The sequence below is a fragment of the Cynara cardunculus genome, unplaced genomic scaffold (genome assembly GCF_001531365.2).
Source record: "Cynara cardunculus var. scolymus isolate 2C unplaced genomic scaffold, CcrdV1 Un_Scaffold_7543, whole genome shotgun sequence".
Lineage (NCBI taxonomy): Eukaryota > Viridiplantae > Streptophyta > Magnoliopsida > Asterales > Asteraceae > Cynara > Cynara cardunculus.
In genome coordinates this window covers 3254-14983 of record NW_020203609.1, presented here as the reverse complement: position 1 = coordinate 14983, position 11730 = coordinate 3254, and the positions used below count along the sequence as shown (strand labels likewise).

Genomic DNA, 11730 nt, shown 5'->3' with positions numbered 1-11730 from the left:
GAGAGGTGTACCTTTGGATATAAGGGTGGCATTTGTATGTGTGTTGTATGATATAACTCATTCTATTATATCCTTTAAGACTACCGTGGTCCGGAGTGTTCATTTCTTTGCGACTTAAAGATTTAGGATCAAGGTTCTTATTGGAAATCATAGTTTGGATGTTACTGAGGAGAAAATGTCAGGTTTGGCCTGAAGCTTTATATAATCTTGTTTGGTTAAGAAAAGGTTTAAAAGTGGCATTATGTGGAACTTGATTGGTTCAGAGTTTTGAGATTTGAATAAGCAGAATGCTTTGCTTGAGAAATGGAAAAGATCTGGTATTACGTTTCTATTTATTCATATATTTGTTATATATGAAATGATATTTTTCCTAAAGGTTTTGGTGATTTTTCACCCTGCAATAACATAAATAGGGTATCTCACTAGACCTTTCGATCTAACCCTCGTTTTGTGATTTAAATTATTTGTTGCAGGAGGTTCGTACAGTAAGGGAAAGGGAAAAGTTTAATATGTTCTTTATGCGCTTCTTCTTGAAGATCTGTTTTGATTAATTAGTACAAGAAATGTATTTTGAAATTTTGGACCTTGTATCTGGTCATGTTAGATTCTTGTACTAAGGGACCTGAATGGAATGATATCATGTATTTCTTTTGTATGAAATATGTGTTACATGCAATATGTGGGTTGAGGTGTTACAACCAGTAACAAATTTTATGCAAAAAGGTATAGAAATCACTCACCTTATTAAGTTAAAAAAATCCGGGCAAGCTTTAAACCCACATATAAATACCCCACATTCTTTGAAAACTCCCATTTTTCATCCTCATTTTGCATAAACCTTTCCTCTCCCTATCTCTCTAAACCATACCCCTCCAACCGATTTCATCTTCAAGCATCATTAAAAATCTGTCAATCTTGAAGAACATTCAAAACTTCAAGCAGTTACAAGCAAAAAGGTAATAGAATAGTTATCTTACCTTTGTATAATAATAAAGATTCTCATTTTTTTTTCTACACCTACTTCTTGTCTTTGTAAGTAAATTTCTAGAGAATTCAAAAGGGGAGATTATACATCATAGACATGAAAATGTCTTCAAAATGATGATAATCTATGATCCACGATATTTGAACTCTAAGAAAGTAGGAGAAAACCACATTGCATGCGGAATTTAATCATTAAAAGATGTATTTTGAAAGCTGACAGATTCTGTTAGCACTTGTGTCGACTGTATCTTTCAAAATAAAAGTCCAAATGTTCTGATTTTTCTTCTAAAACATAATTTGATGAGTAATCTTTCTAATGCAACTGGTCTCACTAAAAAATAATACGGTTTGAGCCTTCAAGTTCTTGATACAAGATTATGGTGCAAAAAGAGCATTGTTGACAGAATCTTGCATGCATCTTAAATCAGTTATATCTTCTTCAAAACTCATTGAAAATGGGTGATTCTTTTTCTGGAAGTTAGCCTTATGTGTTAGATTTAAAATAAAGTTAAAATCACTGAAAATGATGAGTTTAGACCCCCAAATGTGTCACACCCCGCTAAAGCGGAAACACGAGATGTAACAGGTAAGCGAGTCACAGCAACAGTTAATAAATAACACCTTTCAAATTTTACAAAATAAAACAAGTTTAACATCAATAACCAAAATGGAATAGTGTACTTCTTATACAAAAACTTCAAATGCGAACTTAATCGGTGTTTCCACTAATATGCTCCCAAAAACTTCATTTCTTACTTAAATCCTGAAAAACATGAAACATAAAACAAGGTCAACTACAAAGAGTTGGTGAGTTCACGGGTTTTCATATGCACAAAACATTACAATGCATAAATCATTTATTTGCAAACATATACATAAACTTTTGCACTTAATAAATGTAAATCTACCACGATGCTTAACTTGAGATGCTACTAAGCCTTACCTGACCAACGTGCCCCATTATTTTATGAACGACCATAAGTAGTCGTACACTTACTTAGGTCCCACAGTTCGTAGTAGTACTAATTCAGCGGTGGTCCAAATTCCACATGATTAGCCTAAGAAAACATAGGTAATGTGCACCCCTTTCTAGGTGGGACTGTCAACACAATAGCGGCTATCCACAATACCACGGCCCGGGGACATACCCGACTTAACAAGTAGCGTTTACGGACCGGGACTTTATTTGGAAACATACTCCCAAGCACATCAATTTAGCATTTATATCATACTGCAAAACAGTAAACAAAACTTGACTAAACAATTCTTTAGTCCAACGGTTTTGACTAAACACTTCTTTTGTCCAAAGATTTTAAACAAAGCATCGACTAAACAGTTATTTAGTCCAACGGTGTGACAACTGTCAAATTTGAGCTTCCAGGTTAGCTCTTATTAAATTTATAGTAGTGTTATTAAAGATAATTTATAAGATTAGGAGTTAGTTAGATTAGATTGGCCGAAAATTTTCTAGAGTTTCTGGTAGTTGCTTAGAAAGTCCGGTTCCGACCCGTAACTATCTGAAACGTCCTATATAGTGCCAAATGCTCCAATTTATACCCAATTTATATTGATGAGTCCAGATTTCATACAAACATGGAATGATCTTCATAGATTGTGATGAACTTCAAAGTAGAAAGAAGATATTCAAGAAGATGATTAGATTGAGAGGAGAGAGAATATTACATCAGCAAATCTTGATTTTCAGATTAATGACAAAGCTTAATTACAATTACAAGGTAAATCCTATTTATACTAGGAAATGTAAAGACTAAGCTATTACAAGGAAACTATACTAAGGAGAAACTTGAATACAACTTTAAGCACTAACTTGAACCCAACATATATAAAACACAAAGTTTTAGTGTTTTAAATATAAAACTTTTTATTTAAATGAATTTAACCAACATGGGTTTATAATTTGAAGAAAAATGTCAAAATTGAGAAAAATGACATTTTAACAATTTTGGGGCTTAAATTTAATTAAAATAAAAAAATAAAAATATATTTTTCGGCTTGGGCCCCCCATGGCCGGCCACCCCCCCTCCCTCCTAATATCCACATATAAATATCATTATTTTCTCCACTTACAACTCATTTTCACATTTCAAAATATGAAACTCTCTCTCTCTCTCTCTCTAAACTCAAGAAGCTCTCAAGATCACCTTCTTCATCCTTCATACTCCAGCCAATTTCTTCATATTTTTCCATCAAAATAGCAAATATTTTGAAGATATTACATCCTTCTCATCATCAATCAAGGTAGCTACTTCATCTCCACCAATTTCTTGCAAACTTTGGGGGAAAAACCCACTTTTCTTGCATTTTAAACTATCTTCTTCTACCCTCCGAAAATTTCTGAGTTGTAAGGAGATATTACACACCAAAAACATGTAAAAATGTTCATATGATGGTRGTAATCTATGACCCAAACATTAGAACTCAAGAAAATAGGTAAAATCATGTTGCATGTGGGTTTGATTCCTAAAAAATGACATTTTAAGTGCTGACAGATTGCATGCATGTGCATAAATCGTCCATTTCTTGCAAATAATATGTTCAAATGTCATGAATCTTCTTCTAAAAGTTCATCTATTGAGTTGGGGTTTTAATCCAATTGGTCTCACTCAAAAACATTAGGTTTTGACTCCCCAAATACTCAAAACAAGATCCATGTGCATCTGGGAGTTTTTCAGTAGGTAAACCCTACTTTAAACAACCATAACTCTATAAATAATCATCCAAATAATTTATTTTTCTTTTGGAAGTTAATTTAATGAGTTACCTTTCAAATGACACTGATTTCATTCAAAAATATGGTGATTTGAGGTTTCAACTACTCAAAACAAAATGAGTATGCAATCTGTCCAAAACTGACAGATTTGTATATGCATGTTCTAATGACCATATCTCTTTCAAAACTCAATGAAAAAGGATGATTCTTCCTTTGAAAATTAACTATATGAGTTATATTCTTCATGCAAGTGGAATCACATAACAATATGGAGTTTTGAGCTCCAAACACATAAAACACTTTAGGTGTGCAAACTGTGAAACCATCAGTAGGTAGATCCTACTTTATGTGTTAATATCTCTTTTATTACTTGCTCTTAGTACATGATTCTTCTTCTGAAATATTCTTTTATGAGTTAGGGTTCATATGAACCCAGTTTCACTCAAAAATATGAAGTTTTGAGGCATTAAMCAATWTATTAAAGTTAAGTGTGCAATCTGTCAACTAATGACGTATGTGTGCATGTAACTTTATGGTGCCATATCTTCCTCTTAACTCATCCAAAATGAGTGATTCTTATCTTAAAAGTTTCATTTAGGTGTTGAGTTTATAATCCAACTGGATTTTCTGCAAAACAATTAGTAGAACTCTTCAAATGAGTATTTTACTAACATGGTGTAATCTGCCATACCAATTGTGACATATTGTATTGCATAAATTATTTGAACCATTTTTTACATGTCTAAAATGCATGAAATTTGGTCACAATGAGCATAACTCAGTACTATATCCCATATAAAAAGATAGGAAACTATGTCATTTTAGAAGTCTCTATAAATTGATCATTTTTAGTGCTATTAGTTTCTGTCCAAAAGTGAAATTCTGGAATTATTTGATTTTATAAATTTTGATCATTTAATGGATTATAACATTACTTCCGGTATAAATTACTATATTAACGAGCATATGTGCATTATGTATAATTGGACTGTAGATAATCAAGTTGGACATATGTAGACAATTATAGACTTAGGACTTATTAATCCCTATAAGTAGTTTTAAACCCATAAGTGACAGTTTTGGATATTTCTCTTTGATAGGGAAACGTTAAGCCAAAGTGTGGGGACCGGATCATGTTTTTGTTTAGCAGAGCTTTGCAAAAGTGTGAGAATTCATAGCCCCTCTTTCAAAGTATTTATTACGTTTTGGGGTGAAAAGCATGATTGAATGAATTATATGAGCTATTTTCATTATGAATTTGAAATTTTGTTAATTTGATGTTGTGGGCACTAAAGCGTGTACACTAATAGTTATATTGAGTAAAATGTAACAGAAAAGTTTGTACACTACTATTAACTCAAGTGAGGAGCCGAGGGTATTTGTGGATAGCGCTATTTGGATGGACAATCCCACCTAAAAACCGATAAGTAGGGGTGTGGATAGCAATCCCACCTAGAAACTACAGGTAAGGGTGCACTATACTTAAAAACAAAGGTTCTACATATGTGAGGTATTAGTCCCACCGCTAAGGTAGAATTAAAAACCGTTTTATGGGGTCGAAAGGTTTAGTGGTGGCTCTTTATATACTTAAAATTAGAGTACAAATTGCCTTGAACAATCCAAGATTTTCTTTCAAAGTAAATTAAGTGCCATTAAAAATTTAATTTGCTCATATTCGCTTATGCAAAAGGAGGTTTGTAATATTGAAAACCTGTGAAGTCACCAGCTCTTTGTGGTTGACCTTGTTTTATTATGCTTTTCAAGGGTAAGAAAGGTTAACTGATAACGTTTATGTTCGGGGCGCAACGACATCAACCATATTTATATTTGAAATCTTTTTTTTGAAAACTTTGCTTACACCTTGTTGTTAAAAACTTTGAACTTGTATGATGTAATTACGGACTTTATATGTTATGTATTTGAATGGACAATTGGTGTTGTTTTCACCCTATCGCTGTGAAATCTTGAACTATCACTCCTCGTGTTTCTGCTTTAGCGGGGTGTGACAGACTTGGTATCAGAGCCATAGGTTATAGAGAACACCGGTTTTCTATTAAAACCAAATACTATAACCAAATGATTTTAAAAAAAATATATATTTTCTAAACCAATTTAATTTTTTTTTAGAAAAAAAAAACTTAATACTGGTATAATTGGACTAAGAGTTGACTTAACATATTATAATTAGGCAAAGCCTGATCACCTATGTCTAATTTAATATGTTTAAGGAGGGACAAGGAACAATTATATTAGAAGTCGGCTAAAATAAAAATTTCTTGCCCAAAGGAAAAGCATAATTGTGAGTTGCATGAGTATTTTCATTTTATGAATTATTATTTACTTAAGTACAGTTAGTAATTAAAATTGTTACTGTCACAGTTTAAAAATGTCTCACTCATCCTCATTCCCTGAGCACTCCCCTGACGAATTCGGTTACTTTACCAGCCTCCCTAGGAGAAACCAACCCGTCCATGAGGAGAGTGACCCATCCAAGGAAAGTGACACGGCCACCCGAGAGACTTCTGTTGAATCATCTGTACCTACGCCACCTCCGGTCGATGTGGCTGGTCCGTCGCGAGGACCTAGGATCATGAGAACCGCCCGAAAGTGTGTTCTCCCTCCTAGGAGGGTGACTATCGCAGTTCCCTTCGAGCCTCTGAGCGAGCCAGCTGGATCGCAGTCCCGATCGCGGAGCATGACCCCTCCTCCCCCAGCAATTGGAGTTCCTGTGCCACAGCCTCGGGGAATGACTGCAGCGGACAACTTTTGGGCCTCAGGCTTGAGCAGTCAGTTACAGTCCCACCGTCATACACTTAATCACGTCCAGCAGTCCTTAGACGACATTTTTACAGTCTTGCTCACACAGGATGATCTTACTACATGGATTATGGAGGTCGCTTTCGAGACTAGGAAGGCAATTCGGAGATTGTACGCGTACTTGTTTTGGGCGGTAGGAGCTTTGGTGATGATAATAGGGATATTGATTAGGGTGTTAATGCGTTAGGGAACTCCCGTTATTTTGAAACTTTTGGGTGGATAATACCTTCTTTTGGGGCTTGTAGCCTATATGTTTAAATTTAAACAATTTAATGTCTTTTCGGTTGTATTTTAAAACTAATGTTTGGTTTGCTTTGGCTATTTATGAAATTAATACATGTTATCTATTTATCGCATGTTGTTTTGGAGTATATGTTTTCATGAATAATGTTAGATGTATGTTATAAGATACGTATGATTTAGTAAGTAGATTTATTATGGCCATAGTAACATAAGTTGACCAAAACCCAATTTAAAATTGTTTTTTAGAACAATGCCTCCGAGAAGGGATGATTCCGAAGTTGCATGACTTGTATCCGAGCAACTCATGGCAGCATTTCCAAACATTGTTAGCCAAGTGGCAGCTGGCCTGAATAATAATAAAAACAACAATCAAGGGTCGGGAAATAGAGAATGTACGTACAAATCCTTTATGAGTTGTAATCGGAAGGAATTTCATGGGACTGAGGGAGCCGTGGGATTACTGACTTGGTTAGAGAGCATGGAGTCTATGCTCCATATTAGCAAATGTACCGAAGGGAAGAAAGTAGAGTTTGCTGCATGTCTATTACAAGGACGAGCATTAACTTGGTGGAATACCCAAGTACAAACTCGGGGCCAGGAAGTCGCCAACGGTCTTACGTGGGAAGATTTTAAGAGGATGATGAAAGAAGAGTATTGTCCAAGGAGCGAGATCCAGAAACTGGAAACAGAATTACGGAATCATGAAATGAGAGGAAATGATATAGACTCTTATACTGTACGTTTTCATGAGTTGGCAAAAATGGTACCGCATCTAGTGACACCTGAAGAGAATCGAGTTGATAGATATATTTGGGGATTATCTCCGGTGATACGCGGGGATGTTACTTCGGGAAACCCAAAAACCCTACAAGAGGCAGTAAGTTCGGCAACCAAACTCACCAACAATGCTACTCGTTCAGGAATGTTTGTAAAAGATAAGGCTTCAGGGAAGAGAAAGATGGAGGAACCTACACGAAGGCAATCTGGGGGAAGAATGGGAAAGGCTCTAAAAATATCAGAAAACTACGAGATTCAGACTCATCAGCAGAGAAGGAGAAAAGAACTTATCAAAGGTGTGAGAAGTGCAATAAACAACATGCCGGACGATGTATTATCTGTCAAAAATGCAACAAAGGAGGTCACTATGCCAAAGATTGCAGGAGCACAGGAAGGCGGGCATGTTTCGAGTGTGGAAGCCTAGATCACTTTCGGAATGCATGTCCACGATGGAACCAGAGACCGAACACTAACCATGCACGACCAGCCAACCAAGGAAATCAAGGAGGTCCGGCAAGAGGCCAAGTGTTTGAGATTGGAGCTGAGGAAGCAAGGCAGAATCCAGATGTAGTTACAGGTACGTTTCTCTTAAATAATCATTACGTATCTATACTATTTGATTCTGTAGTGGATAGGAGTTTTGTGTCATTAGATTTTAGACCAAAAATAAATCTAAGACCTCAAAAGTTGAAAGAAGTATACATCATTGAATATGCCAACGGTCAAGAGTGTAAGGCCAAAGACATAATAATGGACTGCACTTTAAACTTGACTAGTAGGGATTTTCATATAGATTTAATCCCGATCCAACTAGGAAGTTTTGACATAATTGTGGGCATGGATTGGTTATCCAAGAACCGAGCTGAAATTAGTTGTTTCGAGAAGATCGTTCGAATTTTGTTACCTGAAGGGGGAATACTCGAAGTACACGGAGAGAAACCCAGAAGGGTTATTAAAATCATGACGTGTTTGAAGATGCGAGAGTATTTGAGAAAGGAATGCATTGCCTTTCTAGCTCACGTTATGGATAAGAAAGCTGAAGAAAAACGCGTTCAAGATATTCTTATAATTCGGGACTTTCCCGAAGTATCCCCAAATGAATTGCCTGGAATACCCCCACCAAGACAAGTTGAGTTCCACATAGAACTAATTCCTGGGGCAGCACCCGTGGCAAAAGCACCATATCTGTTAGCACCATCTGAGATGAAGGAGCTGTCGGAACAACTTCAGGAATTACTCAATAAAGGATTCATCAGACCCAGCTCTTCACCTTGGGGAGCTCCAGTTTTGTTTGTCAAAAAGAAGGATGGATCTTTTCGAATGTATCTCGATTATAGAGAACTCAACAAGTTGACTGTTAAGAACCGATACCCCCTTCCCCGGATTGATGAAAAATTGACCAACTTCAAGGAGCTACATACTTCTTGAAGATCGATCTTAGGTCTGGATATCATCAAATGAGAGTGCGAGAAGAGGATATTCCCAAGACGGCGTTTAAGACTCGATACGGTCATTACGAGTTCCTAGTTATGCCTTTTGGTCTAACAAACACACTAGCAGTCTTCATGGATTTGATGAATAGAGTATGTCGACCGTATCTAGACAAGTTCGTGATCGTGTTTATAGATGACATAGTTATTTATTCTCGAGACAAAAAGGAGCACGAGCAACATTTAAAACTGATACTGGAATTGCTTAAAAACGAAAAGTTGTACGCCAAATTCTCTAAATGCGAATTTTGGATTCGTGAAATGCACTTACTTGGCCACGTGGTGAATGAAAAAGGAATCCAAGTTGATCCAGCTAAGATTGAGGCCATTAAGAAATGGGAAGCCCCGAAGACACCAACCGAGATTCGCCAATTTCTTGGATTGGCAGGTTATTACCGGCGATTTATCGAGAATTTTTCTAAGATCGTGCAACCACTAACAACTCTAACCCAAAAGGATAAGAAGTTCATTTGGGGAAAGAAACAAGAGGAAGCCTTTCAGACACTCAAACACAAGTTATGCAACACACCGATCTTGGCCTTACCAGAGGGAGTAGACAATTTTGTAGTCTATTGTGATGCTTCACATCAAGGGATGGGATGTGTACTGATGCAAAAGGAAAAAGTTATCGYATACGCATCGAGACAACTGAAGATTCACGAGAAGAATTATACTACTCATGATTTGGAGCTAGGAGCGGTGGTGTTCGCACTCAAGATCTGGAGACATTATCTCTACGGTACTAAGTGCACTATTTTCACGGATCACAAGAGCCTTCAACATATTTTTGACCAGAAAATGCTCAATATGAGGCAAAGAAGATGGGTTGAGCTACTTAGTGACTACGATTGTGAAATAAAGTACCATCCAGGCAAGACTAATGTAGTAGCTGATGCTTTAAGTCGAAAGGAAAGGGTAAAACTGACAAGAGCACGTGCTATGGGATTGATGGTTCAGACGAGTTTATAGACTCAAATTCTGGAAGTACAAGGAGAAGCTCTGAAAGAAGAAAATATGAAGAATGAAATCTTGCAGCACTTAGAGAAAGAATTTGAAATGCAAGCAGATGGGGTGCATTACTTTAAGAATAAAGTATGGATACCAAAGGTTGGTTACCTACGATCAACCATTTTGGACGAAGCCCATCGATCCAGGTATTCGATTCACCCAGGAGCAGATAAAATGTATAAGGATCTGAAAGAGTATTATTGGTGGCCAGGAATGAAGAAAGATATTGCTTTGTTCGTAAGCAAGTGCCTGACTTGTGCCAAGGTAAAGGCTGAACATCAGAAACCATCTGGTCTACTCCAGCAACCTGAAATACCACAATGGAAATGGGAGCAAATAACCATGGATTTCGTAACTAAGCTACCCAGAACTAGAAAGGGGCTCGATACTATATGGGCTATAGTAGACCGACTTACCAAATCAGCTCATTTCATTCCCATTCACGAAGATTTCAGCATGGAAAGGCGCGCACAAATCTACATCATTGAAATAGTTACATGTCATGGTGTGCCTATTTCCATTATTTCGGATAGAGATACATGTTTTACATCATGAATTTTGCAGTCTTTTCAAAAAGCATTGGGTACGCGCTTGGATTATAGCACCGCCTATCATCCTCAAACAGATGGACAATCAGAAAGAACTATTCAAACGCTAGAAGATATGTTACGTGCGTGCACAATAGATTTTGGTGGGAGTTGGGATACTCATCTGCCCCTTGTTGAATTCTCTTATAACAACAGCTATCACACCAGCATACAATGTGCATCGTACGAAGCTTTATACGGACGTAAATGCAGATCGTCGTTTAGCTGGGTAGAGATCGGAGATAGATAGTTGACAACGCCCGATATTATTCAGGAAACCACCGACAAGATTTCAATCATCAAGGAGAGACTCAAGACAGCAAGAGACCGTCAGAAGAGTTATGCGGATAATCAGAGAAAGCCGTTAGAATTCTAAGTGGGGGATAAAGTACTTTTAAAGGTATCGCCATGAAAGGGACTAGTACGTTTTAGGAAGAGAGGCAAGCTGGGTTCCAGATACATTGGTCCATTCGAAATATTCGAAAGAATCGGACCAGTGGCGTACAAGTTAAAGTTACCACAAAATCTAAGCGCCATCCACGACACGTTCCATGTGTCGAATATGAATAAATGCCAAATGAATGAAACAATAGTGTTACCCCTGGACGACTTTCAGATTAACGATCGGTTACACTTCGTCAAAGAACCAATCAAGATACTGGACCGAGAAGTTAAACGGTTGAGGCGCAGTAAAATCCCTATTACTAAGGTCCGTTTGTAACAACTCTGCATTCTTGAGATTCCAGGTTAGGACCATTCTTCGGGAGTGTTCTTGGGAGCCAAGCATGTAGAATTACCCTTACTTAAGAGTTCGATCCTTCTATAGTCGTCGGCTTAAACAGAGGCTCTGGTAGCGAACATAGAGGCTTTGGATTTAGGTACAGAAGCTCTGTGACCTTGTGACCTTTCACAGAAGCTCTGTGACCTTGTGCAGAAGCTCTGTGACTTTGCACAAGAGACTGTAACTATTCTCGRAACTCTGGTWTTCTTGTTTCGCAGAGGCTCTGTGAATGATTCACAGAGGCTCTACACTCATCGCTTCACAGGACTCTGCGACTCTCTTCACAGAGGGTCTATTACTACGATCTTTTAT

The 11730-nt window shown here is 37.2% G+C and overlaps 1 protein-coding gene across 1 annotated transcript; it reads left to right on the top strand.

Annotated features, from left to right (window-relative positions):
* Positions 1 to 7079: 7079 nt before the first annotated feature.
* On the top strand, positions 7080 to 8766 carry LOC112504958 (the record flags this gene model as incomplete). The annotated part of the gene is made up of 3 exons (XM_025108913.1): positions 7080 to 7955; positions 8012 to 8129; positions 8181 to 8766. Coding segments are annotated over exons 1-3 (1580 nt in total), but the record flags the coding sequence as incomplete, so codon positions are not given.
* Positions 8767 to 11730: the final 2964 nt, after the last annotated feature.